This window comes from Bufo bufo, chromosome 8 (assembly GCF_905171765.1).
Source record: "Bufo bufo chromosome 8, aBufBuf1.1, whole genome shotgun sequence".
Lineage (NCBI taxonomy): Eukaryota > Metazoa > Chordata > Amphibia > Anura > Bufonidae > Bufo > Bufo bufo.
The window spans coordinates 155,139,098-155,166,179 of NC_053396.1; the positions used below are offsets into that span (position 1 = coordinate 155,139,098).

The 27,082-nt window shown below is 44.2% G+C and overlaps 1 protein-coding gene across 1 annotated transcript in view; it reads right to left on the minus strand.

Annotated features, from left to right (window-relative positions):
• F9 (coagulation factor IX) overlaps positions 1-27,082 on the minus strand; it is a 130,823-nt gene that overhangs the window by 27,212 nt on the left and 76,529 nt on the right. The window contains exon 6 of the mRNA XM_040405666.1: positions 26,688-26,914. Coding sequence (XP_040261600.1) covers positions 26,688-26,914 — 227 coding nt within the window. The remainder of the gene's footprint in view (positions 1-26,687; positions 26,915-27,082) is intronic.

Below are 27,082 nucleotides of genomic sequence, written 5' to 3' on the forward strand. Positions count from 1 at the left end.
GAGCAGGTCACCTCCTACAGCGTCCCTAACTCTGACCCTGACTCCTAGCTGTATGAGCCAACCCTGATGGTAGGAGGGCTCATACTCCGGAAGCTTGGAGTCCCTACTAGCTCTCAGCTCAGGGTGGCCCTAAACTAGGAGCAGGGTAAGACGACCTGTTCCTCCTGGATACGGCGGAACAGGGGTATTACAGCTATGGATGTCCTGGTTTCCTGTGTGTTTTGTGGTGTGCTGTCTCCTTGGTGTTTGTGTGGTCAGCAATATTGGTGCATGGGTTCCAGTCACCAATGCTGTGGCAGGTAGGTTTGGAACTAGTGTTGTTCACCTGCCATATCCATATGTCTGTATGTGTTTCCCCTTCCTTGCAGCTTGGCCAGTGAGACCCCTGTTCCTCCACATCCAGGAGGAACAGGTCGTCTTACCCTGCTCCTAGTTTAGGGCTACCCTGAGGGCTAGTAGGGACTCCAAGGTTCCGGAGTATGAGCCCTCCTACCATCAGGGTCAGCTCATACAGCTAGGAGTCAGAGTTAGGGACGCTGTAGGAGGTGACCTGCTCCCTAATTCTGTCGTCCTGGTCGAGCAGTGACCAAACATCTGCTAGCATCGCACGGCTGAGGGTTTCCCCCATCCTCAGCCGTGACAAGCAGACCCTCACCCCAATGTTATAGAGGGTGAGCTCAGCAGCAGACCCTCACCACTAATGTTTTAGATGGTCAGATCAGCAGCAGGCCCTCGCACTTAATGTCTAGAGGGTCACCAGCAGACCCCTGGCTCCTAATGTTTTAGAGGGTCACCAGCAGGCCATCAGTCATAATTTTTCAAGGGTGTGTATGATGCCCTCCTTTATGTGTAATAAAGGGTGTATTGGAGTGTCGGTTCCTTGTAATTTTTGGCAGCCCTTTCACTTAGTGCATAGGCTTTATGAGTGTAGGAGTCCTACTACCTGAACAATTGTATCACAATTGAAATGAGGCCCTCCTTTATGTGATATACAGGTTGTATCGGAGTGCCTCTTCCTTGTAACTTTTGGCAGCACTTGCACTTTTTATACAAGTAAATATACAGGAAAGAATGTTTCCTAACAATTTTTCCTTTAAAATCGATTTTATCTTCAGTTTTGTGCGTATTATTGTCAGTCTGTAAAAGTGGCGTACTACTCGGACAACATCGTTCCCAGCAGCAACCTGTGAGTCCAAGATGCATCGAGACATCCTCCCCATGCTGTTCCTGAACCATTTCGGTGGTGTTTCCTTCAATTTCTGACCTTTTCCTGTGAACCAGACACCCTCTCCTCTTCAGAGCAGGGGGTGCCTGGTTTAATGCTCGGGTTCTCCCATTGACTTCCATTATGCTCGGGTGCTCTGTAGAGCACCCGAGTATCCCAAAGTGTTCTACTCGAGCACCCAAGAACTTTTTTGCTCGATCAACACTAATAAAGACTAATGCTAAACTACAGTCATAATAACGTGTTTGAAATGATGGGAAATATGAGGTTTAATGTCTCATCCAATTAGTGCCATCAGAGCAAAATGCACTATTATCAACAAGATAATAAAATGGTATGATTATGAAAGCGGAAAATGAAGGCAATGTACTAGAGCAAAAAGATCAATATGCGTAAAAAATAGAAGCACAGAAAGAACAGATAACAACAGTGGATAATCGCATCTAATGTACAATCCGGGGAATGGGAGAAATGGCCTGTCTGAAAAAAGATTGATGATGATGAAGGAAAAAATAGAAACCTACGGTAACAGTGAGGTAACAATTCTAATGTACTATGATAATCTTTCAGATCTCATCGCTATGTTTTCTTCTGTCTTTTATCTATATCTCTCTCTCTCATATCGATCTATCTATCTTATATATATCCATCCATCTATCTATCTATCTATCTATCTTTCTATCTATTTGTCTATTTACTGTATTTTTTAGAGTAGGTACAGTGCAATGGTCGGCATATGGTAAGTAACCAGGTGAGATGTAGCCGAATAAACGTCTCCCTTAACTCAATTGCAAAATAGGAGTTGTAGTACATCCAATTATAGCAGACACAGTTCCAACTGTACACAGTGCAATTCTTCCTAGATAACGATGTAAGGATTTAGGCAAGGGAATTATAGCCCTCTTTCCTCTCTACCTTGCTAAAGTCTCTTCCAACAGAACCTTGGGTGGACAATTGTACTGGTGCAATAATGGCTGTAGTGTCTACTGTGGGATACAGGATTTTTTGAAGGATCGTCTGGCCAGGACATGTCAAAGTTTAAGAGTCTTAATAGTATCCCTCAAAGCAGTAAAGTCTTAGCAGCTTTTAGTAGCAGGTTACCTTACTGACTCTAATGCTCAGCCATGCAGATTCTAGATTCTCCAGTTCTCTCCCCTGTCTTTCTCTTCGTGTAGATCATGCAGAGATTGTTGAGTCTCTAGCTTTGTGGGCCTAAGAATAGGGAGAGCATGGACTTTGCCTCCTCTCTCTTAGAACTCAACTCTAGACTCTCATAAGGTTAGGGGTGGGGCCACTCTACTCCTAACCTCCTACAAGGGCTAAGCCAGGAATGTTAACCCTGGCTGGGTCATCCATACCATGAGATGAGCGAATCAAAGCTAATGAAGTCAAATTCGTTCTGAATTTCAGGAAAATTTTTATTCTGAACAAATGTGAATTTCCTCGCGCTTTGCTGAAACGATTTGCAATTTTTTCTAACATGGCGGCTAGCCGGCTACAATGGCGGATAAAATGACGGCTACACGTGTGAGGACATGGGGCAAGGAACTCTGGGAAGGCGGGATGACCCATAATGCCATGCATGCAGCCAATCAGCAGCCAGCCAGGTGATGTTGCAGCCCTATAAATACGGCGGCCATCTTAGAGTCTGCCATTCACTATCATACTTTGTTCAGGGACAGACGTGTATGCAGGCGCTAGGGAGAGTGAAAGAAAAACTAATTGTTAAAAAAAAGGGATAGAAGCGATTTACTAGTGCAGGGAAAGGATAGTGAGAGGAATCATTTCACAGGCAGGGAGAGACGTGGGAAGATGCTAGGGAGAGTCATAGAAAAATCCTCATTGTGGAAAAAAGCGATTTACAAGTGCAGAGAAACTTTACTTGGGGATCCAGATAGTCTCATAATACAGCTCTGTCATTCCATCAATTAGTTATTGGAGTGCAAGTGCTATGTTGAAAAGCCTTTAGTGGCTTTTATCTGTGGAAAAAGATAAATATATACGCAGGTCACTTTTGCTGTTAACTGCGCTGACATCATTTAGAAATATTTACGCAGGTCACTTTTGTTGTTATTTGTGCTAAAAGCGTTTATTGCCATATTTCTAGAGAAAAATAGACCAAGTTCATATTTGCTGTTATTTGCGCTAAAAGAGTTTCTTGTCGTATTTCACTACAATACGAGAAAAATAGACGCAGGTCACATTTTGTGTAATTTGCGCTAAAAGCGTTTATTGCCATATTACTAGAGAAAAAGAGAAAAATAGACTTAGTTCATATTTGGTGTTATTTGCGCTCAAAGCGTTTCTTGTCATATACGAGAAAAATAGACGCAGTTCACATTTGATGTTATTTGTGTTAAAAGTGTGTATTGCCATATTTCTAGAGAAAAAGAGAAAAATAGACTAAGTTCATATTAGCTGTTATTTGCCCTAAAAGCTTTTATTGTCATATTTCACTACAATACAAGAAAAATAGATGCAGTTCACATTTGATGTTATTTGCGCTAAAAGCGTTTATTGTCATATTTCCAGAAAAAGAGAGAAAAATATTCGCTGTTCACTTGTTCTGTTAGTTACTTAGAAATTGTTTAGGGGCCTATTTTAGTCCAATGCGAGAAATATATACGCAGTTCACTTTTGCTGTTATTTAAGCTAAAATTGCTTTATTGACAATTTCAAATCCTTTAGTTGCCTATCTCAGTAAAAAAAAGATAAAATGTATTTGGCGCTTTTAGGGGTGTTTTAATTTGCTTTTAATTTATTTAGTTCAGCTAAAAGTATGTCAGACAGAGAAGTGCCAGGCCCTGCACAGGGGAGTGTCAGAGGCGTAAATTATTCTGGCACCGGTCGCAGCAGAGTAAGGGGGCGTGGCAGCAGGGGTTTCTTCCCGAGGCCTCAGGTCCACATATCAGCTAGCGGTAGTGTCTTGACCAGCAACTCAGTGGTTCTTGTTTGGTTGACTGGATCTTTGACTTCATCGCAAGTGACAGCAGCACCAGCAGCTTGAATCTAGAGTAGCTGATGAGCAGCTTTCTTCACTCACATAGTGAAGAAACCAGTCACCAGCAGCAGGTAGACCTCGAGCAGGACCTGAACCAGCAGGTGGTGGCATACTTTGACTGCATCCTGCCAGCCGTCATAGAAGATCTGCTGGACTACTGGGCAGCCAAATGGCTTTGTGGCCGCAACTGGCCGAGTTTGCCCTGGAAAAGCTGTCCTGTCCGGCCAGTAGTGTGGAATCAGAGCGGGTGTTTAGTGCGGCGGGGGCAATAGTTACCCCAAGAAGAACTCGCCTTTCCACCTAAAATGTGTAGAGACTTACTTTTGTCAAGATGAATCAGGCGTGGATCAGCCAGGATTTCCACCTACCCAATGCCTGATGCATCAGATTAAATCATCCATCTCCACACTATGTCACTGTGCCACTCTGTGGTATCATGCTGCTGCTGCTGTTGCTGCCATGTCCACACTATGTCACCATACCACTCTGTGTCCACCTGATGCCATCTCCACAATATGTCAATGTGCCACTTTGTGGCCTCCTGATGCTGCCATGTGCACATTATGTCACCTTGCCACTCTGTGGTATCATGCTGCTGTTGCTGCCATCTCCACACTATGTCACCTTGCCACTCTGTGGTATCATGCTGCTGCTATTGCTGCCATTTCCACACTATGTCACCGTGCCATTCTGTGGCCTAATCCTACTGCTGCTGTCACCTCCACACTTTGTCATTGTGCCACTCTGTGGCCTCCTGATGCTGCCGCCACCTCCAGACCATGTCATTGTGCCACTTGGTGGTGTCCTCATGCTTCTTCCACCTCACCAATATGTCATAGGGCCACTCTGTGGACTTCTCATGCTGTTACCACCCTCCCCACTCTATGATGGGGCCGCTATTGTCCTTCTTTGGCCTTCTTGAAATCACCATTTATTTGACCTTTCCTCTGATTGGTCAGAAGAGAGGAAAAATGAGACGCACAACGGATCCTGTCTGTGTAGAAGCTGTAACGCCTGTATGGTCGCATCAGAATTGGCTTATGATTTGGTAGCCAAAAGCAGGAGTAGGTACAAAACACAGAAGACCTGCAAATATTACCTTTGCGTGTCATTTCTGTTTTAGATCCACTCCTGTTTTTTTGGAATTACCAATACTGAAGGATTACTGAGCAAATGCTGACCGAGTGAAGGCGGATGCTCCACAGACAGGATCCATTTTTTGTGGTTTATTGTTCTGACGGATCAGAGGAAGGGCAAATTAATCAGACTTCAACACAAACTTACTGCTGACTTCCTCTCCACTTTGTCGGGGGGCTCTACTTGTATAAGTGTTTAATAGAACAGGTTCTGTAATCATCTATGTGGAATCAGCTGATGACGGTGTAAAAGGAGTGCGATTCTTCTTAACGCTAACATCGACCTGTAAGGCTGAGTTCATACTTGTGTTATTTGGTCAGTTTTGGCCCCATGACTGCCCAAATAAGTGAAGTGTGCAGTTTTTTAAGAGCGACTCCTGTCATCTACATGTCATACTGACTCACAGTATTATGTCACTACCACAGCAGATTCCCTATACGTGTTACTGCAAGGCACAGTGTTCTACACCCATATAAAGGCTCTCTGCAGCCAAGAAATAGCAGTTTTTTGTCATAAATCGTCGCAAATATGTTCGCACATTTTTTCAGAAAATTTGGCGAACCGGCTGAATCGAATTTTTGATAAATTCGCTCATCTCTACATACCATGCTATGCTGGGTATACATTGCATAACAATACAATACAATAAATGACAAACAATTTGTAGATACCCCCTACTCTTGGGTAATGCACATGCACACCCCAAAATTTTATCAATAAAAAGTAAGAATGCCCCACAAGAAATCCTCACACAACTCCATAGTTATAAATATAAAAATCTTATAAGGGTCAGAATATGGTGAAGGAAAGCAAAAATCTGTTTTCCTCAAAGTTTACATTTTTTAAAGTAAAAAATTAAAACACAATCAAAACAATATAAATGTGGTATCGCTGTAATCGTACTGAACTGGAGAATGAACGTAATGGGTCAGTTTTACCACACAAGGGACTCCGTAAAAATGAAACCCATAAAACCTGTAAAATTGCATTTTTTTTCCAATTCCACCCCATTTGGAATTTTTTTCCAGCTTCCCACTACATTTTATGCAATATTAAATGATGCTATTAGAAAGTGCAGCTTGTCTCACAAATAACAAGTCCTCATACTGCTATGTGAATGGAAAACTAAAAAAGTTATGGCTCTGGGAAGACAGAAAAACGAAAAGGCATGCTATTTATAAAAATGCTATTCTTTTCCTTGATTAGCTGCCACCAAATGATAAAGCCCATTGAAGAGCTGGAAATGATATACATTGCATTGACTCAAACTTAAAACAAATGCCGCCAAGTGTCTACTACGAAATATAAGGGTCTGCCGAGAGGGGCACAGAAACAAATTATTTCTGCAGTCTGCAAATGTGATTCTTTACAGCAGTCTTCAGCCCCATAAGCATGTTGGCAGTTGTAGTTTTGCAACAGTCGAAGAACCATGGGTCGGAGACTGATGCCAACGTTGGCCCTCATAGGGTACATTGAGCTAATTGGGACCCAATTTATTATCTAAAGTTACAAGTTGTATCCAGCATGGTTCATAGCTCTAAAGGGAGCATCCATGCTGGACACATGAGAAATTTTGTATTACATATGGTTTGCCTTGTGATAGCTGCTGATCTTGTGTCCCAAAGCATGGAGATTGGAGACCCCTCTCTATTTTCTATCCAAATCAAGCAACCTCTTTAAAAGATACATGACACACAAGCACACCATGATATCTTTTTTGCATTGCATACAGTATCCCATTGATACGGGAGTTATTTGTAGACTGTTAGTTTAGGATACGCATTGAGAGCATTATTCCATTAATCATATATTTAGAAACTTGGCTTTGTACACCAAGAATAGTAGATATTTAGGACAAAGTTGTGTAGTGTCTAGAACCCAAATGTAATGCTGTTCATTTGTGTAGTGCAGCCATTCACCCACTAGAGGGCAGTACCAGTTTCCTATTTAAACAGTTTAGAGACTACAATTCACTGCTTTGTATACTTTAACCCATCATCAATGGACGAAACTTGTACATCTATTCAATGTTTGGAGTAAAACAGGTGATGATGTCTTTCAGGACAAACTCACCTTTCTTCCCTTTTCTTACAACTTTGCACATTTGTTTTACATTACTGAAACATTTTGTGACAACTTCACAAAGCTGTTTGCAGGGTGTGATTTGGAGTTACATGAAGATGTATCATGATATTGTCCTACTGCAAAGATGCTTGGAGTCAAAGCAGTGTCTTACAGCTAAGAGAAAATGCAATGCACCACAAAGTCCTCTGGGGGACACATCCTTAGATATTGTGAATGGAACTACGGTACCTGAAAAATGACAGTTCAGTTCTCCATGACTGAGTAGACAGTCTGAAGAATGTATTTTAAAGGTGCTTTCTGGAGCTTAGACATTGATGACCTACTCTCAGGATCATCAATATCACATTGGCAGTGGTCTGACATGCCACAGTTGTTTTGGGCAGACAAAGATGCCACAAACTATTTTGTGGACGAATACCCGAAGCAGAAGCCTCTGTCCATGGTGTAGTGGTCATGTCGACATTCATGGGAACAAAGCTGCAATACACCTTTGCTGGAAACCACACATTACTGCCTCTGGCACCATCTAGTGTATGCTTTCAGGCACCAGTGGCTCCTAAACACAGCTGATTAGTCAGGGACCCTCCCAGCCAAATGTTGACTTCTATGAGACGAAAGTAGACTAGGAACTCTAAGTGGCTTTGGACAAAAAAATAAATAAAAGTGGCCTCCATGTTGTGGTTGGGTCTAAATCAACAGAAGGCAAGCTAACCTAAGTAGGCAAGGCCTACACAAGTAAGCAGGGTCAGCAATACTAGAGTGCAACAGAAAATACCATCTCGGCAGAACCAAGTACCTCAGTGCAGCACAAAATACCTCACCAGAACCTGCCCTTATGTAGTGGCCAGCACCAACTGCTACATTCTGTCCTCCTCCTCTTCCAGTTGTTTCTAATTAACATATGGAGCGGGGGGGGGGGGGCTTAAGATGCAGGCCATGGCACTAAACCAAACCTACCATCAGCATACTGGCTGGACTGCCACTAGTAATGGCCTGTTCCAAGCCACTATTTCAGAAGCAGAGTCAGGCCTCTTCCACCCTGCATCCTGAGACACCTGCATTCCTGCAACATTTGTACACCACCTCATATAGTGGCCTGTGGGGTCTAAGGGTGAACAGCAGTGCAGGGAGCCATGGGCTCTTGTGCCCTACTGCAGAATTCAATTGTATCATTGTCAAGAGGACAGTGACACACTTGAATTTACAGGGGCACCTGTGGCTGTTGGCCAGGTACTTAACTATCGGATTCAGATTTTTTATGTCCAAAAAATTTATTTCGGTCCTATCAAAAGAACTAACAAAGGGCAAAAATGAGGGTATGGCAGACACATCGCCCCTCTATATGTGGGTAGTACCTCAAGAAAATTTAAAACCAGAATTCTTGAACATTTGAACTATGTATCCAACCCCTCTTGCACGGGTATTTCAAATGCAGCTAGACACTTCATTAAACAACATGGGCGATCATTAAAAAAGCTACAATTGAAAAAGCTAAGCAATTGAAAAGGTGACAACCCCCCCTTGCGGCGGAGACATTAAAAAAGTGATCCTATTGAGAGAAGCTTATTGGATTTTTAGACTAAATACCCGATATCCATCGGGTTTAAATCTCAGAAAAGAACTAATGTATTTTTACTAGTGGATTTTTTCTTTCCTGTCTGTCTTTGTATTTTTGCAGTTACCATACGCCTCATATTGCATTTCAATATGTTGTATAGAAAGAATAATTTTACCTTTCTATGTTCACACCTTGCGATTTTGTTGCATGCGTTGTGGTTATTTATTATCACATAAATTCCACACAATACAATTATTATGTGAGCAACAATGTGCGCAGAGTGGTTTCCATAGCATACATGATTTTAAATATTAAATATATATGTATTTTGTATGTATGTCACGAGGTGAAATAAACAATGCCTTCCTCAATTAAACAGATGGCTCTCCACCCTGTTTCTCTCCTCCCTTGATTAGGTTAGAGGAAGTAACACCACCTATATATATCTTTGAGTTAGGCAATTTTTATTAGTTATGACTAGGGTTGAGCGAACTTCAGTAAAAGTTAGGCTTCGGTGTTCGGCGAGTTAAAGGCGCTTTTTGAAAGGCTGCAGAGCAGCCAATCAACAAGCGTTTAACTCGTGTGCCCTTAGAAGCCATCACAGCCATGCCTACTAATGGCATGGCTGTGATTGGCCAGTGCAGCATGTGACCCAGCCTCTATATAAGCTGGAGTCACGTAGCGCTGCACGTCACTCTGCTCTGATTAGTGTAGGGAGAGGATGCTGCTGCTGTGAGAGAGAGAATAGGAAAGAATCTTTAATCTGAAGTGCTTGTTAACTCTACATAGATTTTGTTTTGTGGGTGCAGTGCACAATCTTTTTACCCTTCCCTGAGCCCAGTGACACAGAAGAATAACTTTTATTCGTCTGTTAGGTGGGCGGCGGCGGCCATTTTATGCAAGTTCTGTGCACCAGCACTGCATATGTGCTTTTGTGACAGTCAAATAGAAGCTTGAAATACTGAAATTATATTCTGGGTTGAAAAAAATCACCCATTTTTGGCAAGACCCTCCATCTGTGGCCTTTGCAGCATTTGTCAGTGTGCAATTAAAGCTTGAAATACTTCAATCATTTTCTGGGTTTTAAAAAACACCCAATTTTGCCAATACCCTCCATCTGGGACCTATGCCACATTAGTCAGTGTGCAATTTAAGCTTGAAATACAGCAATAATTTTTTGGGTTTTAAAAGACACCCTTTTTGTTGCAAAATACTAAATTTTACAGCCCTTGCTGCATCTGTCAGTGTGAAATTCAAACGTTATATACTGCTGTCATATTCTGTTCTTAAAAAAAACACAGATTTAGGACAAAATCATAATTTTGCAGCGTTTGCTGCATCTGTCATTGTTAAATACAAGGGTTGTGCACCGCATCCAGGTGATACAGGAGGTTTTGAGCCACTGTACTATATACATTCCTCTATTGCTAAATATAAGCTTGAAATACTTCAATAATTTTATGGGTTTTAACCACCTCCGGACCGCCTAACGCAGGATCGCGTTCCGGAGGTGGCAGCCCTGCGCAGAGTCACGCATATATGCGTCATCTCGCGATGGCCGAGATTTCCTGTGAACGCGCGCACACAGGCGCGCGCGCTCACAGGAACGGAAGGTAAGAGAGTTGATCTCCAGCCTGCCAGCGGCGATCGTTCGCTGGCAGGCTGGAGATGTGTTTTTTTTAACCCCTAACAGGTATATTAGACGCTGTTTTGATAACAGCGTCTAATATACCTGCTACCTGGTCCTCTGGTGGTCCCCTTTGTTTGGATCGACCACCAGAGGACACAGGTAGCTCAGTAAAGTAGCACCAAGCACCACTACACTACACTACACCCCCCCCGTCACTTATTAACCCCTTATTAGCCCCTGATCACCCCATATAGACTCCCTGATCCCCCCCTGTCATTGATTACCCCCCTGTCATTGATTACCCCCCTGTCATTGATCAACCCCCTGTAAAGCTCCATTCAGATGTCCGCATGATTTTTACGGATGCACTGATAGATGGATCGGATCCGCAAAACACATCCGGACGTCTGAATGAAGCCTTACAGGGGCGTGATCAATGACTGTGGTTATCACCCCATATAGACTCCCTGATCACCCCCCTGTCATTGATTACCCCCCTGTAAAGCTCCATTCAGACGTACGCATGATTTTTACGGATCCACTGATAGATGGATAGGATCCGCAAAACGCATCCGGACGTCTGAATGAAGCCTTACAGGGGCATGATCAATGACTGTGGTTATCACCCCATATAGACTCCCTGATCACCCCCCTGTCATTGATTACCCCCCTGTCATTGATTACCCCCCTGTAAAGCTCCATTCAGATGTCCGCATGATTTTTACGGATCCACTGATAGATGGATCGGATCCGCAAAACGCATCCGGACGTCTGAATGAAGCCTTACAGGGGCATGATCAATGACTGTGGTTATCACCCCATATAGACTCCCTGATCACCCCCCTGTCATTGATTACCCCCCGGTAAAGCTCCATTCAGATGTCCGCATGATTTTTACGGATGCACTGATAGATGGATCGGATCCGCAAAACGCATCCGGACGTCTGAATGAAGCCTTACAGGGGCATGATCAATGACTGTGGTTATCACCCCATATAGACTCCCTGATCACCCCCCTGTCATTGATTACCCCCCTGTAAAGCTCCATTCAGATGTCCGCATGATTTTTACGGATGCACTGATAGATGGATCGGATCCGCAAAACGCATCCGGACGTCTGAATGAAGCCTTACAGGGGCATGATCAATGACTGTGGTTATCACCCCATATAGACTCCCTGATCACCCCCCTGTCATTGATCACCCCCCCTGTCATTGATTACCCCCCGTAAAGCTCCATTCAGATGTCCGCATGATTTTTACGGATGCACTGATAGATGGATCGGATCCGCAAAACGCATACGGACGTCTGAATGAAGCCTTACACGGGCGTGATCAATGACTGTGGTTATCACCCCATATAGACTCCCTGATCACCCCCCTGTCATTGATCACCCCCCTGTCATTGATCACCCCCCTGTCATTGATCACCCCCCCTGTCATTGATCACCCTCTGTAAGGCTCCATTCAGACATTTTTTTGGCCCAAGTTAGCGGAATTATTATTATTTTTTCTTACAAAGTCTCATATTCCACTAACTTGTGTCAAAAAATAAAATCTCACATGAACTCACCATACCCCTCACGGAATCCAAATGCGTAAAAAATTTTTGACATTTATATTCCAGACTTCTTCTCACGCTTTAGGGCCCCTAGAATGCCAGGGCAGTATAAATACCCCACATGTGACCCCATTTCGGAAAGAAGACACCCCCAGGTATTCCGTGAGGGGCATATTGAGTCCATGAAAGATTGAAATTTTTGTCCCAAGTTAGCGGAACGGGAGACTTTGTGAGAAAAAAATTAAAAAATATAAATTTCCGCTAACTTGTGCCAAAAAAAAAAAATTTCTATGAACTCGCCATGCCCCTCATTGAATACCTTGGGGTGTCTTCTTTCCAAAATGGGGTCACATGTGGGGTATTTATACTGCCCTGGCATTCTAGGGGCCCCAAAGCGTGAGAAGAAGTCTGGTATCCAAATGTCTAAAAATGCCCTCCTAAAAGGAATTTGGGCACCTTTGCGCATCTAGGCTGCAAAAAAGTGTCACACATCTGGTATCGCCGTACTCAGGAGAAGTTGGGGAATGTGTTTTGGGGTGTCATTTTACATATACCCATGCTGGGTGAGAGAAATATCTTGGTCAAATGCCAACTTTGTATAAAAAAATGGGAAAAGTTGTCTTTTGCCAAGATATTTCTCTCACCCAGCAAGGGTATATGTAAAATGACACCCCAAAACACATTCCCCAACTTCTTCTGAATATGGCGATGCCACATGTGTGACACTTTTTTGCAGCCTAGGTGGGCAAAGGGGCCCATATTCCAAAGAGCACCTTTAGGATTTCACAGGTCATTTACCTACTTACCACACATTAGGGCCCCTGGAAAATGCCAGGGCAGTATAACTACCCCACAAGTGACCCCATTTTGGAAAGAAGACACCCCAAGGTATTCCGTGAGGGGCATGGCGAGTTCCTAGAATTTTTTATTTTTTGTCACAAGTTAGTGGAAAATGCTGATTTTTTTTTTTTTTCATACAAAGTCTCATATTCCACTAACTTGTGACAAAAAATAAAAACTTCCATGAACTCACTATGCCCATCAGCGAATACCTTGGGGTCTCTTCTTTCCAAAATGGGGTCACTTGTGGGGTAGTTATACTGCCCTGGCATTCTAGGGGCCCAAATGTGTGGTAAGGAGTTTGAAATCAAATTCTGTAAAAAATGACCTGTGAAATCCGAAAGGTGCTCTTTGGAATATGGGCCCCTTTGCCCACCTAGGCTGCAAAAAAGTGTCACACATCTGGTATCTCCGTACTCAGGAGAAGTTGGGGAATGTGTTTTGGGGTGTCATTTTACATATACCCATGCTGGGTGAGAGAAATATCTTGGCAAAAGACAACTTTTCCCATTTTTTTATACAAAGTTGGCATTTGACCAAGATATTTATCTCACCCAGCATGGGTATATGTAAAAAGACACCCCAAAACACATTCCTCAACTTCTCCTGAATACAGAGATACCAGATGTGTGACACTTTTTTGCAGCCTAGGTGGGCAAAGGGGCCCATATTCCAAAGAGCACCTTTCGGATTTCACAGGTCATTTTTTACAGAATTTGATTTCAAACTCCTTACCACACATTTGGGCCCCTAGAATGCCAGGGCAGTATAACTACCCCACAAGTGACCCCATTTTGGAAAGAAGAGACCCCAAGGTATTCGCTGATGAGCATAGTGAGTTCATGGAAGTTTTTATTTTTTGTCACAAGTTAGTGGAATATGAGACTTTGTATGAAAAAAAAAAAAAAATCATCATTTTCCACTAACTTGTGACAAAAAATAAAAAATTCTAGGAACTTTCCATGCCCCTCACGGAATACCTTGGGGTGTCTTCTTTCCAAAATGGGGTCACTTGTGGGGTAGTTATACTGCCCTGGCATTCTAGGGGCCCAAATGTGTGGTAAGGAGTTTGAAATCAAATTCTGTAAAAAATGACCTGTGAAATCCGAAAGGTGCTCTTTGGAATATGGGCCCCTTTGCCCACCTAGGCTGCAAAAAAGTGTCACACATCTGGTATCTCCGTACTCAGGAGAAGTTGGGGAATGTGTTTTGGGGTGTCATTTTACATATACCCATGCTGGGTGAGAGAAATATCTTGGCAAAAGACAACTTTTCCCATTTTTTTATACAAAGTTGGCATTTGACCAAGATATTTATCTCACCCAGCATGGGTATATGTAAAAAGACACCCCAAAACACATTCCTCAACTTCTCCTGAATACAGAGATACCAGATGTGTGACACTTTTTTGCAGCCTAGGTGGGCAAAGGGGCCCATATTCCAAAGAGCACCTTTCGGATTTCACAGGTCATTTTTTACAGAATTTGATTTCAAACTCCTTACCACACATTTGGGCCCCTAGAATGCCAGGGCAGTATAACTACCCCACAAGTGACCCCATTTTGGAAAGAAGAGACCCCAAGGTATTCGCTGATGGGCATAGTGAGTTCATAGAACTTTTTATTTTTTGTCACAAGTTAGTGGAATATGAGACTTTGTAAGAAAAAAAAAATCATCATTTTCCGCTAACTTGTGACAAAAAATAAAAAGTTCTATGAACTCACTATGCCCATCAGCGAATACCTTAGGGTGTGTACTTTCCGAAATGGGGTCATTTGTGGGGTGTTTGTACTGTCTGGCCATTGTAGAACCTCAGGAAACATGACAGGTGCTCAGAAAGTCAGAGCTGCTTCAAAAAGCGGAAATTCACATTTTTGTACCATAGTTTGTAAACGCTATAACTTTTACCCAAACCATTTTTTTTTTACCCAAACATTTTTTTTTTATCAAAGACATGTAGAACAATAAATTTAGAGCAAAATTTATATATGGATGTAGTTTTTTTTGCAAAATTTTACAACTGAAAGTGAAAAATGTCATTTTTTTGCAAAAAAATCGTTAAATTTCGATTAATAACAAAAAAAGTGAAAATGTCAGCAGCAATGAAATACCACCAAATGAAAGCTCTATTAGTGAGAAGAAAAGGAGGTAAAATTCATTTGGGTGGTAAGTTGCATGACCGAGCAATAAATGGTGAAAGTAGTGTAGGTCAGAAGTGTAAAAAGTGGCCTGGTCTTTCAGGGTGTTTAAGCACTGGGGGCTGAAGTGGTTAAAAAAACACCCATTTTTGGCAATACCCTCCATGCAGCATTATGCAGCATTAGTCAGTGTGCAATTTAAGCTAGAAATACAACAATAATTTTCTGGGTTTTAAAAAACACCCTTTTTGGGCAAAATACTAAATTTTACAGCCCTTGCTGCATCTGTCAGTGTGAAATTCAAGCGTTATATACTGCTGTCATATTCTGTTATTAAAAAAACACCAATTTAGGGCAAAATCCTAATTTTGCGGCGTTTGCTGCATCTGTCATTGTTAAATACAAGCTTGAAATACAGCAATAATATTCTGGGTTTAAAAAAACACAAATTTTGGGCAAAATATAGAATTTTGCAGCCTTAGCTGCATCTGTCAGTGTGAGATACACGCGTTAGATAGTGGTGTTCTATTCTGTTATTAAAAAAACGCCCATTTTGGGCCAAATACTAAAATTACGGCATTGGCTGCATCTGTCAGTGTGAGATACACGCCTTAGATACAGCTGTTCTATTCTGTTATAAAAAAAACACCCATTTTGGGCCAAATACAAAATTTGCGGCCTTGGCTGCATGTGTCAGTGTGAAATACACGCGTTACATAGTGGTGTTCTATTCTGTTATTAAAAAAACACCCATTTTGGGCCAAATACTAAATTTGCGGCCTTGGCTGCTTCTATCAGTGTGAGATACACGCATTAGATAGTGATGTTCTATTCTGTTATTAAAAAAAACACCCATTTTGGGCCAAATACAAAATTTGCGGCCTTGGTTGCACCTATCAGTGTGAGATACACCCGTTAGATAGTGGTGTTCTATTCTGTTTTTTAAAAAACACCCATTTTGGGCCAAATACTACATTTTACAGCACTTGTTTCCTCTTTCAGTGTGAAATACAAGCTTTAGATACTGGAGTTCTATTCTGTTATTAAATAAACACCCATTTTGGGCCAAATACTACATTTTACAGCCCTTGTTTCATCTTTCAGTGTGAAATACAAGTGTTAGATACTGGTGTTCTATTCTGTTATTAAAAATATACCCATTTTGGGCTAAATACTAAATTTGCGGCCTTAGCTGCATCTGTCAGTGTGAGATACACGCGTTAGATACTGTTGTTCTATTCTGTTATTAAAAAAAACACCCATTTTAGGGAAGATCCTAAATTTGAGAAATATGAGGAGAGCGTCAAATAAGGGACGTGGCCCCGGTCGTGGTGCTACTGGTGGAGCTCCTGTTGCAGGGAGAGGACGTGGTCGATCTGTGACAGCTACACGCACAAGTGAAACACCTTCCTCAGGTGCAAGTAGGCGACAGAACCTTCAGCGGTATTTGGTCGGGCCTAAGGCATCTCTACGAATGGTGAGGCCAGAACAAGTCCATGCGATAGTAGATTGGGTTGCTGACAGTGCCACCAGTTCCTTTACATTGTCTCCTACCCAGTCTCCTGCTGAAAGATCAGAGTTGGCACCTGCAGCCGATGTCCATCAGTCTTTCACCTCACCCCCTTGCAAATCAGCCAAGCAGTCTGAGCCCCAAGTCATGCAGCAATCTCTACTGCTTTTTGATGACTCTGCTAGCAGGCTTTCCCAGGGCCATGCACTAGAAGTGGAAGAGATGCCCAACCACTTATGTTTCAAGATGAGTACATTGGAGGATCACCGCAGCACGTCTCGGATGATGACGAAACACAGGTGCCAACTGCTGTGGCTTTCGAAAGTGTGCAGACCGACAAAGAGGCCAGGGGTGAAGACTGGGTGGAAGATGATGTGGAGGACGATGGGGTTCTTGACCCCACATGGAATCAAGGTCAAGCAAGTGACCTGTGTAGTTCGGAGGAAGAGGCGGTGGTCGCTCAGAGCCACCAGCACAGCAGAAGAGGAAGCAGGGTGCAAAAGCGGAGCGGCCGTCCCCTAGACAATATGCCTGCTACTTCCCACTGCAGCAAGGGACCGAGCACACCAAAGCCATCTCCAAGGAGTTCCCTGGCGTGGCAGTTCTTCAGACAATGTGCTGACGACAAGACACGAGTGGTTTGCACGCTGTGCAATCAGATCCTGAAGCGAAGCATAAATGTTCTCAACCTGAGCACAACCTGCATGACCAGGCATCTAAGTGCAAAGCACGAGCTACAGTGGAGTAGACACCTCAAAAACCAAGAAAGGTCTCTGGCTCCTCCTGCTTCCTCTTCTGCTGCAGTCTCGGCCTCTTCATCCATCTCTGGAGTGACAGTGCCACCTGCCACCCCGCAAACAGAGGATCTGCCAGCAACACCACCACCTGGGTCACAAAGCATGTCCAGAATGTCCTACAGAAGTGTTCAGCTCTCCATCTCCCAAACACTGGAGCGGAACAGGAAGTACCCCCCTACCCACCCGCGATCCCTGGCCCTGAATGCCAGCATTTTAAAATGACTGTCCTTTGAAATGGTGTCATTCCGTCTGGTGGAGACAGAGAGTTTAAAAAGCCTTATGGTGGTGGCTGTCCCACAGTACGTCATCCCCAGCCGCCACTACTTTTCCAGGCGCGCCATCCCTTCCATGCACAACCAAGTGGGGGACAAAATCAGGTGTGCACTGCGCAACACCATCTGTGGCAAGGTCTACCTAACTACGGATACGTGGACAAGTAAGCACGGTCAGGGACGTTATATCTCCATAACAGCACACTAGGTAAATGCAGTGGCAGCTGGGCCTGAGGCGGATAGCAGTTTGGCGCATGTCCTTCCACCACCGAGGATTGCAGGGCACTTCAGTTTGCCTCCTGTTGCTTCCTCCTCATACTCCGCTTCCTCATCCTCTACCGGCTCCTCGTCCGGTCAGCATAACACCTTCACCACCAACTTCAGCACAACCAGGGGTAAATGACAGCAGGCAGTTTTAAAACGTATCTGTTTGGGGGACAAACCCCACACCGCGCAGGAGCTGTGGACGGGCCTTGAACAACAGACCGATGAGTAGTTGGTGCCAGTGAACCTCAAGCCCGGCCTGGTGGTGTGCGATAATGGGCGAAATCTCGTAGCAGCTCTGGGACTAGCCAGTTTGACGCACATCCATATGTGCATATGCTGAATATGGTGGTGCAGAGGTTCCTTAAAAATTATAAAGATATGTCAGAGCTGCTGCAGACAGTGCGGGCCGTCTATGCGTGCTTTCGGCGTTCTCACCCAGCTGCTGCTCGCCTGTCAGCACTGCAGCATAACTTCGGCCTTCCCGCTCACCGCCTCATATGCGATGTGCCCACAAGGTGGAACTCCACCTTGCACATGCTGGCCAGACTGTGCGAGCAGCAGCAGGCAATAGTGGAATTTCAGCCGCAGCACGCACAGGTGAGTCGCTCTGCGGAACAGCACTACTTCACCACCAATGACTGGGCCTCCATGGGAGACCTGTGTTCCTTGTTGCGCTGTTTAGAGTACTCCACCAACATGGCCAGTGCCGATAACGCCATTCTCAGCATTACTATCCCACTTCTATGTTTCCTTGAAAAAACGCTGCTGGCGATAATGGAAGAGGATGTGGCACAGGAGGAGGAAGATTGATAATTTCATAGGGTTTCCAGCCAGTCATTCACAAGTGGCTCCGAGGGTGGGTTCCTGCACCCACAAACACCAGGTACACAATTGTCCAGCCAGGGCACAGTTCTGGAGGATGATGAGGTGGAGGATAAGGAGATTGAGGAGGAGGAACCATGTTCACAGCAGGGGGGCACCCAAACCAGCTCATGGGCATCACTGGTGCGTGGCTGGGGGGATACAGAGGACACAGACGATACACCTTCCACAGAGGATAGCTTTTCGTTGCCTCTGGGCAGCCTGGCACACATGAGCGATTACATGCTGCAGTGTCTCCGCAACGACCGCCGAGTTTCCCACATTCTAACTTTGCTGATTACTGGGTGGCTACTCTGCTGGATCCCCATTACAAGGACAACGTACCGTCCTTAACTCCCTCACTGGAGCGTGATCGTAAGATGCGCAAGTACAAGCTCACGCTGGTAGACGTGCTGCTGGTGGCATTCCCACCTGACAGCAGGGGCACAGTGGAAGCACAAGGCCAAATTGGACACATGGCCTGAGCTTGCTCTTTATGCCTTGGAGGTGCTGGCCTGCCCTGCAGCCAGTGTATTGGGTGTACCCTAATTAAAAAAAAATAAAAAATAATTTAAACCAAAAACCAGTGTAGGCTACCCTCCTCCTCCTCCACCGCTGCTTCCACCTACACCGCCACATCCACTGCCTCCTCAACCTCCTACTCCATATGGACCTCGTCCTCCTAGATCAAGATTCTATTTTTGTATTTTTATGTATTTTATGTTATTTTAAGTCATTTCCCTATCCAAATTTGTTTGCAGAGCACTTGCCATGCTCGTAGCCACATTTTGCTGGCATTTGCAGCTCTCTAGCCCTTTCCATGAAATCTTTAGAGCCATTTTAGTGCTCAAAAGTTCAGGTCCCCAATGGTGACTTCAATGGGGTTCGGAGTCAAGTTCAGGTCAAGTTCGGGTCCCAAACATGAACTTTTTTGTGAAGTTTGGCCGAACCCGTAGAACTAGAACATCCAGGTGTCAGCTCAACTCTACTAAGGACGGTTCGTCCGAAACGCGTTAACTGGTGTTGGAGTATTTGGATTTTTCTATATGTTGTAAATTGGTCACCCTAATAAAGAAGAAGGCAACACAACAAAATTTAAGTGCTGGAACTACTTTTATTTTCTCCATTACCAAAGGTCTTACCTGGCTTGCTCCGTGCACTGGAGATTAATGATTACTATTCAGGTGACCTGGAATCCAACTATCAACATTATGTACACTGCCAGGAGCAGTGAGGAGGACTTGGGTGGCTGATGGGGAAATGGTCCATCAGGAAATTAACCTGTAGGGCCAGTGGCCAGTCTGCTCCTGATCTGAGTACACTTTAGAATGAGGGGTAAAACTGTATGGAAAATATATAAAATGCAGTTTGTTTGTTTTTTACCCTTTGTAATGTTATAAGTGACAGAAGAAGAAAACATCATAGTAATTCACGGTAGTACATTGTATATATATTTATATATATATATTTTTGCACCAATGGAGCAGATCACTCCTTATTACTCTGAATGTTCTATTAACTTTTATAAACATATATTATTATTTTAGATCATGGGCGTACAAGTTGTGCCTTGGGGGCACATGTGTCCTATGATGCAATTCTATGTGACCCTTAACCATTTGATCACAGAAGTGCTTGGCTGCGTGGTTTGCTAGTTTTAAAAAAAAATAGGTTATGATCTCCAAAAAATTGTTACTAGTTAAAAGGTTGTCTGAGGGTTTCTTCTTATTCCACAAACATTGTCAGTTCATGGCTGTGTCTGGCATTACAGCTTAGCTATAATATCAAAGTTAAAGGCATCATATTTTTAGAAAGTGGGCGAGTCTATGACAACTCAACATTGAACTTATCATGGCCATAATGCTGCATGTAGGCGTAGTGTTAGTATTGTGTTGCCTAGGCAATGCTAGCATCTAGGACGCCAAAGAGTAGTAGTCTAATGACATCACCAGGGCCTTGTAAGTGCCCTCCACCTGCAGGTAATTGCTTGGCTATCTTGGCAATATAGAGGATTTGTTGATGTTTCCTCAGCTCTGTTTGTTCTTCTGTGTTCGACCCTGGTGAATTTCTTGAATTCTGCTTTTGGCGTTTTTTTTTCATGCACTCTGACAATGTTCTCCTGGACTACGAGTTTTCCTGATGATCTAGCACCACTGATTGTTTACTTATTACTGACCTGCCTTGATTGGCCACTTTCCTCTAAGCCACCATCTTACAAAGGATGTCTCGGGGGTTGCAAACCCTGTTGCAGGGATCAAGGGTGAAGACAAGGTTTAGACTCAGTGCCTTGAGTGAGACAGCATTAGAGGCTGTTCACTTCTCGTTTTTGCTGTACATCTTAGCAGTGGCGTGTCTAAGGTGTTTGGCACCCAGGACAAGTCAATAATTGTGCCACTTCACAGTAGTATTGCCCTCATTGTACACAGGGCCGTCTTTAATATTGATTGGACCCTGGGCAAGAATTTACTTGGGCCCCCTGGATCCCGCATCCCCCCCCCGCACTTTGCTGTACTTGCTATACAGCAGCACTTACCTGTCACGTCCAGGGCCTCCAGGTGACGTCTCCTCTCTGTCATCATCTTCTCTGTAGATCTTCTCTCTCATCATCTTCTCCACTCGATCTGGACAACTTCTCCCAGCCGCCTCGTCTCTGCAGAGTGTGACACACAGACATCTTAGCTTCCTCACATTCTATCATTATCCCCCAACTGGAATCCCCACAGTGTTATCCTGCTGCTTGCTGTGCCCCCCCCCCCCCCCCCCCAGGGGTGTAGCTATAGGGGGTGCAGAGGTAGCAGTCGCTACCGGGCCCAGGAGCATGAAGGGGCCCAAAGACACTTGTGCCGCATAAGAAGACACACAAAGCACTGAGGGAAGGGGGGCCCAAGCTGAACTCTTGCACCGGAGCCCATGAGCCTTTAGTTACGCCCCTGCCCCCCCCAATTCCCCCAAATACTATCCTGAAGAAACATTCCTGCCCCCCATAGTAATAGTGCTCCTCATAGTCCCACCAATAGTAATTCCCTTCTAGAATGCCCTCATTAGTAACACTGCCCCAACCGTGATAATGCTCCTCAACAATGCCCCCATTATTAGAAGAGCCCTCCCATATTAATAATACCCTCACAGAGTCCCCAGTAGAAATAAGGCCCCCTATTGTTCCCCCAGTGGTAATAAAGCTCCCTACAGACCCCTCAGTAGTAATAAGGCCCCCATAGTGCGCTTAGTAGATAAAAGGCGGATCTATAAGACCCTCCTATAGAGCCCCCAGTAGTAATAAGACCGCCTATAATGTCCCCTGGATCTGCAGTGCCCCCTGCAGTTATAATCCTCCCTCCACCATACAGTCCCATGTAAATAACATCACCTCCTCCCCAGCCGTCTCCAACGCACAATCCCATGTAAACATCACCCCCTAAGGCTACTTTCACACTTGCGTTTCGCACTGATAATACAAACGAATGCATCCGTTCAGGACCGATTCGTTTGTATTAGATTTGAATTTCTAAGTCCCAATACGGATCCGTCCTGACTTACATTGAAAGTCAATAGGGGACGGATCCATTTACAATTGCACCATTTTGTGTCAATGCAAAGGGATCCGTCCCCATTTACTTACATTGTAAGTCAGGACGGATCCGTTTGGCTCCGCAAGGCCATGGGGTCCGCCTCCAAAGCGGAACAGGGGGCCGTACGGAGCCGAACGAATGCATTCTGAATGGATCCGCATCCATTCAGAATGCTTTGGGGTTAAACTGATGCATTTGGGGCTGCTTGTGAGAGCCTTGAAACGGATCTCACAAGCGGATCCCCAAACCCAAGTGTGAACGTAGCCTAAACATTAAGTCCCATGTACATAAATATCATTCCCCCCCACCATCCACTTTCAACATACAGTCCCATGTAAATAACATCACTCCCTCCCCCAGCCACCTCAAGCACACAGTTCCATGTCAATAACATCCCTCCCTTCAGCCCAAACATACATCCTAGTTAAATAACTACAACTCCCAGCATTGCTCTGCCTTTCCCTTCACTTACCTCTCCAGTCCTCATATACAGACATCAGCATTAGGCTCCTTCTCCTCTTCACTCCGGTCCAATCCTGCACTGGTCACATGATGATGACATCATCCAGGTCATCCTATCACAGCCTGTTTTGCTGATCACATGACCTGTGATGTCACCACAGGTCCTTCACCTCTTCCCAGTCTATTAGATTCAATTGTATTGCCGTTCTGTGTACGGCAATACAGTTGTATCTAGCAGGCAGGCAGGACATTCGGGGCCTGGGACAAAACATCAGGGGCCCAGGCCCCGAATGTTTTAACCTAGCGACGCAGTCACTAGTGAATGGGAGTCGGGAAACGGAGCTCCCTTGGGCCCCCATGAGCAACTGGGCCCGGGGCAGCTTCCCCTTTTGCCCTGTGGCAAAGACGGCCCTGATTGTACAACCTTCACAGTAGTTATGTCCAGATATATGCCCCCTAATAATATCCACATTGTGTCCCCTCACGGTAGTTATGCCCACACTGTGCCTCCTCACAGTATTTATGCTTTATTGTACAACCTTCACAATAGTTATGCCCACACTGTGCCCACCTTAAATTACTTATCCTTTTATTTTGCCCCCTTCACAGTGGTATTCGTGCCCCCTTCACAGTAGTAATGCCCTCTCCGCTCCCCCTTTACAGCAGTAATGCCCATTGTGACCCTTCATAGTAGTAATGCCCATTGTGCCCCCTTTAAAGTAATAATGGCCACTGTGCCCCCTTCACAGTAGTAAAGCCCTCTATGCCCCCTTCACAGTAGTAAAGCCCTGTGCCCCTTTTATAGTACTAAAGCCCTCTGTGCCCCGTTATAGCAGTAAAGCCCTCTGTGCCACTTTTATAGCAGTAATTCCCTCTGTGCCCCCTTTATAGTAGTAATGCCCTCTGTGCCCCCTTCATAGTAGTAAAACCCTCTATGCCCCCTTCACAGTAGTAAAACCCTGTGCCCCGGTTATAGTATTAAACCCCTTTGTGCCACTTTTATAGCAGTAATTCCCTCTGTGCCACCTTTATAGTAGTAATGCCCTTTGTGCCCCCTTTATAGTAGTAATGCCCTCTGTGCCCCCTCTGTGTTAATAAAACAAAGAAAAAAAAAAACAGTAACTACTCACCTTGTCCCGTTCCTGAAGCTCACATCCGGTTCTCCCCCTTCAGGCACAGATCGCCCTGCAGTACTGTATGGGAGCTTATTCCCGAGCTGCAGACTCCTCCCACACAGTCCGGCAGCGCAATCTGTGTCTGCAGGCTGAATGGTGGCGTGCGCTGCAGGCCTGAAGGAGGGAAGGAGCTCCAGCAATGAGCGCTTCCATCTGTATTGGAAGAACTTATTGCTTGTGGCACCCCCCTGAGAGCAGGCACCCGGGGCGGACCGCAATACCAACCCCCGTCACGCCACTGCGTCAAGAGGATAAGTTTATAAACAGAACAGAAAAAAGTATAGAAATGTATAGCTTGACATAACTATAGACTATAGTCAGGCAAATGTTCATACAGTGCATACTTTTGACTCTGTTTGTCACTGTTTACATTTCTGTATGTGTTTTTTTTTTTTTTTTTTGCAGGAAAGAATAAAGTAGCATACCACACTTTTTTGTCCTGAAAAAAAAACCATATTGAAACATTTTTTTTTTTACATTGCAGTGAATGGAAAATGGACGGAAACATAAGAAAATATGTTTCCATCTGTTTAACATAATAATTTTTATCTAGATACTTCCTACTTCCTTTGATATAGTTCAAATCTTTAGTTAAAAAAAGAAAGTTTTCACAAAAATGGACACTAACGTCAAATACATGTTAAAAAAAGGATAGATTACCATCATCCAACATCCAACTCGGGTGCAACGGCAAGCCTTTAACATGCCTCTGACCTGAACTCCAACACAGGTAAAGCCAAAATTTGAAACAGCACTAGGATGGATTGCTTGCAAAATTCAAGAATTTATTGTAAACACCACAAAAAGTGAATCCATCAATCACAGCTTTTCAGGTGCTAATACTCCCTTTTTCAGGCACCTGCTTATGTCCAGCACCTGATCTCCACTGTAGCTCCTTACGGTATGACTAAAGATAGCCATACACATTCAATCGCTGTCATTCAATTGTTTGGCCAAGAGCTATCATACACATACATGTTCGATTTGGCCAAATGTGTATTCAGTGGGGAGAGAGGAGAAACCCACTACCAGTCACTTCTGGCGATAGTTTATCTCCTGAGAGAAGAAAAGGATAGGGTGAAAATATTCACTTCACCCATTCCTTCATCATTTTTTGGGGAAGAGTAAGGCCCCTTTCACACGGGCGAGTATTCCTCGCGGATGCGATGCGTGAGTTGAACGCATTGCACCCGCACTCAATATCGACCCATTAATTTCTATGGGGCTGTTCACATGAGCGGTGATTTTCACGCATCACTTGTGCGTTGCGTGAAAATCGCAGCATGCTCTATATTCTGCGTTTTTCACGCAACGCAGGCCCCATAGAAGTGAATGGGGCTGCGTGAAAATCGCAAGCATCCGCAAGCAAGTGCGGATGCGGTGCGATTTTCACGCACGGTTGCTAGGAGACAATCGGGATGGAGACCCGATCATTATTATTTTCCCTTATAACATGGTTATAAGGGAAAATAATAGCATTCTGAATACAGAATGCATAGTAAAACAGCGCTGGAGGGGTTAAAAAAATAAAATAAAAAATTTAACTCACCTTAGTCCACTTGATCGCGGCCCGGCATCTCCTTCTGTCTCCTTTGCTGAACAGGACCTGTGGTGAGCATTAATTTCAGGAACAGGACCTTTGATGACGTCACTCCGGTCATCACATCCATCACATGATCTTTTACCATGGTGATGGATCATGTGATGACCGGAGTGGCGTCACCACAGGTCCTGTTCCTGTAATTAATGTTCACCACAGGTCCTGTTCAGCAAAGGAGACAGAAGGAGATGCCGGGCCGCGATCAAGTGGACTAAGGTGAGTTAAATATTTTTTTATTTTTTTTAACCCCTCCAGCGCTGTTTTACTATGCATTCTGTATTTAGAATGCTATTATTTTCCCTTATAACCATGTTATAAGGGAAAATAATACAATCTACAGGACACCGATCCCAAGCCTGAACTTCTGTGAAGAAGTTAGAGTTTGGGTACCAAACATGCGCGATTTTTCTCACGCGAGTGCAAAACGCATTACAATGTTTTGCACTCGCGCAGAAAAATCGCGGGTGTTCCCGTAACGCACCCGCACATTTTCCCGCAACGCTCGTGTGAAAGAGGCCTAAGTTGCTCCTCATACACATTAGACTGTTGGCTGAACCAGAACAATACACGAATATGTATGTGGGCCTCAAAGGGGTTATCCGAGACCTAAAACCTTGTTTAGTTAGCCTTAATCTAGTCCCCAATGCAACTTTCCAATTTACTTGCCTTACAAAGTTGTGTCCTTTTCGCCTGCTCTCAATTGCAGTCACATTATGCGCCAACCGGCTTCACTTCAACACACCCGCTGCAGAGAGTTGTCGGGACCCATAATCCCCAGCACTGATGTCGACTTCAGCGCTGATACAAAGCCCCCCTTTGTGGCTCCTTCCCATCAACCTCCCTAGTTTGCCACCACTCTTCTCTGCTAAGGCACAATTTGAAAGGTAAGTAAATTGGAAAGACGAATGGGGGACTAGATTAAGGATAAGGTTTTAGGTCTCGGATAACCCCTTTACGCCTAACATTGAGGTAATCACATTGAAATTATCTATTACTGTACCTGCCATGGAAATTCTCCCTTTAGACTGTCTGTTCCACCAACAATCCTCACGTTTGGATCGACTATTGTAGGCACAATGTCATCTGAACTTCCATTTGATTGGAGATTTTTTGTGGAGTTATGGTATGTAACAGAGGTGGCGTTATAATCTTCAAGATCGATGATAGAACGGGTAACATCTTTTGGTAAAGCTTCTGGTGCAGTGACCTTTCCACACGGATATTGTACTGTGCAAAAAAAAAGACAATTATAAATAAATTAAGTTGATAGAGGTTCATTTCGGCCTCACCCTGGATTATCTCATCTATTCTTATATATTTTTGGATTGTGTGTCTACTTTTTGTTACATCAGTTGCCAATGTCGGTGGACCTGTAATTTTTGTTGGTCTGTGGAC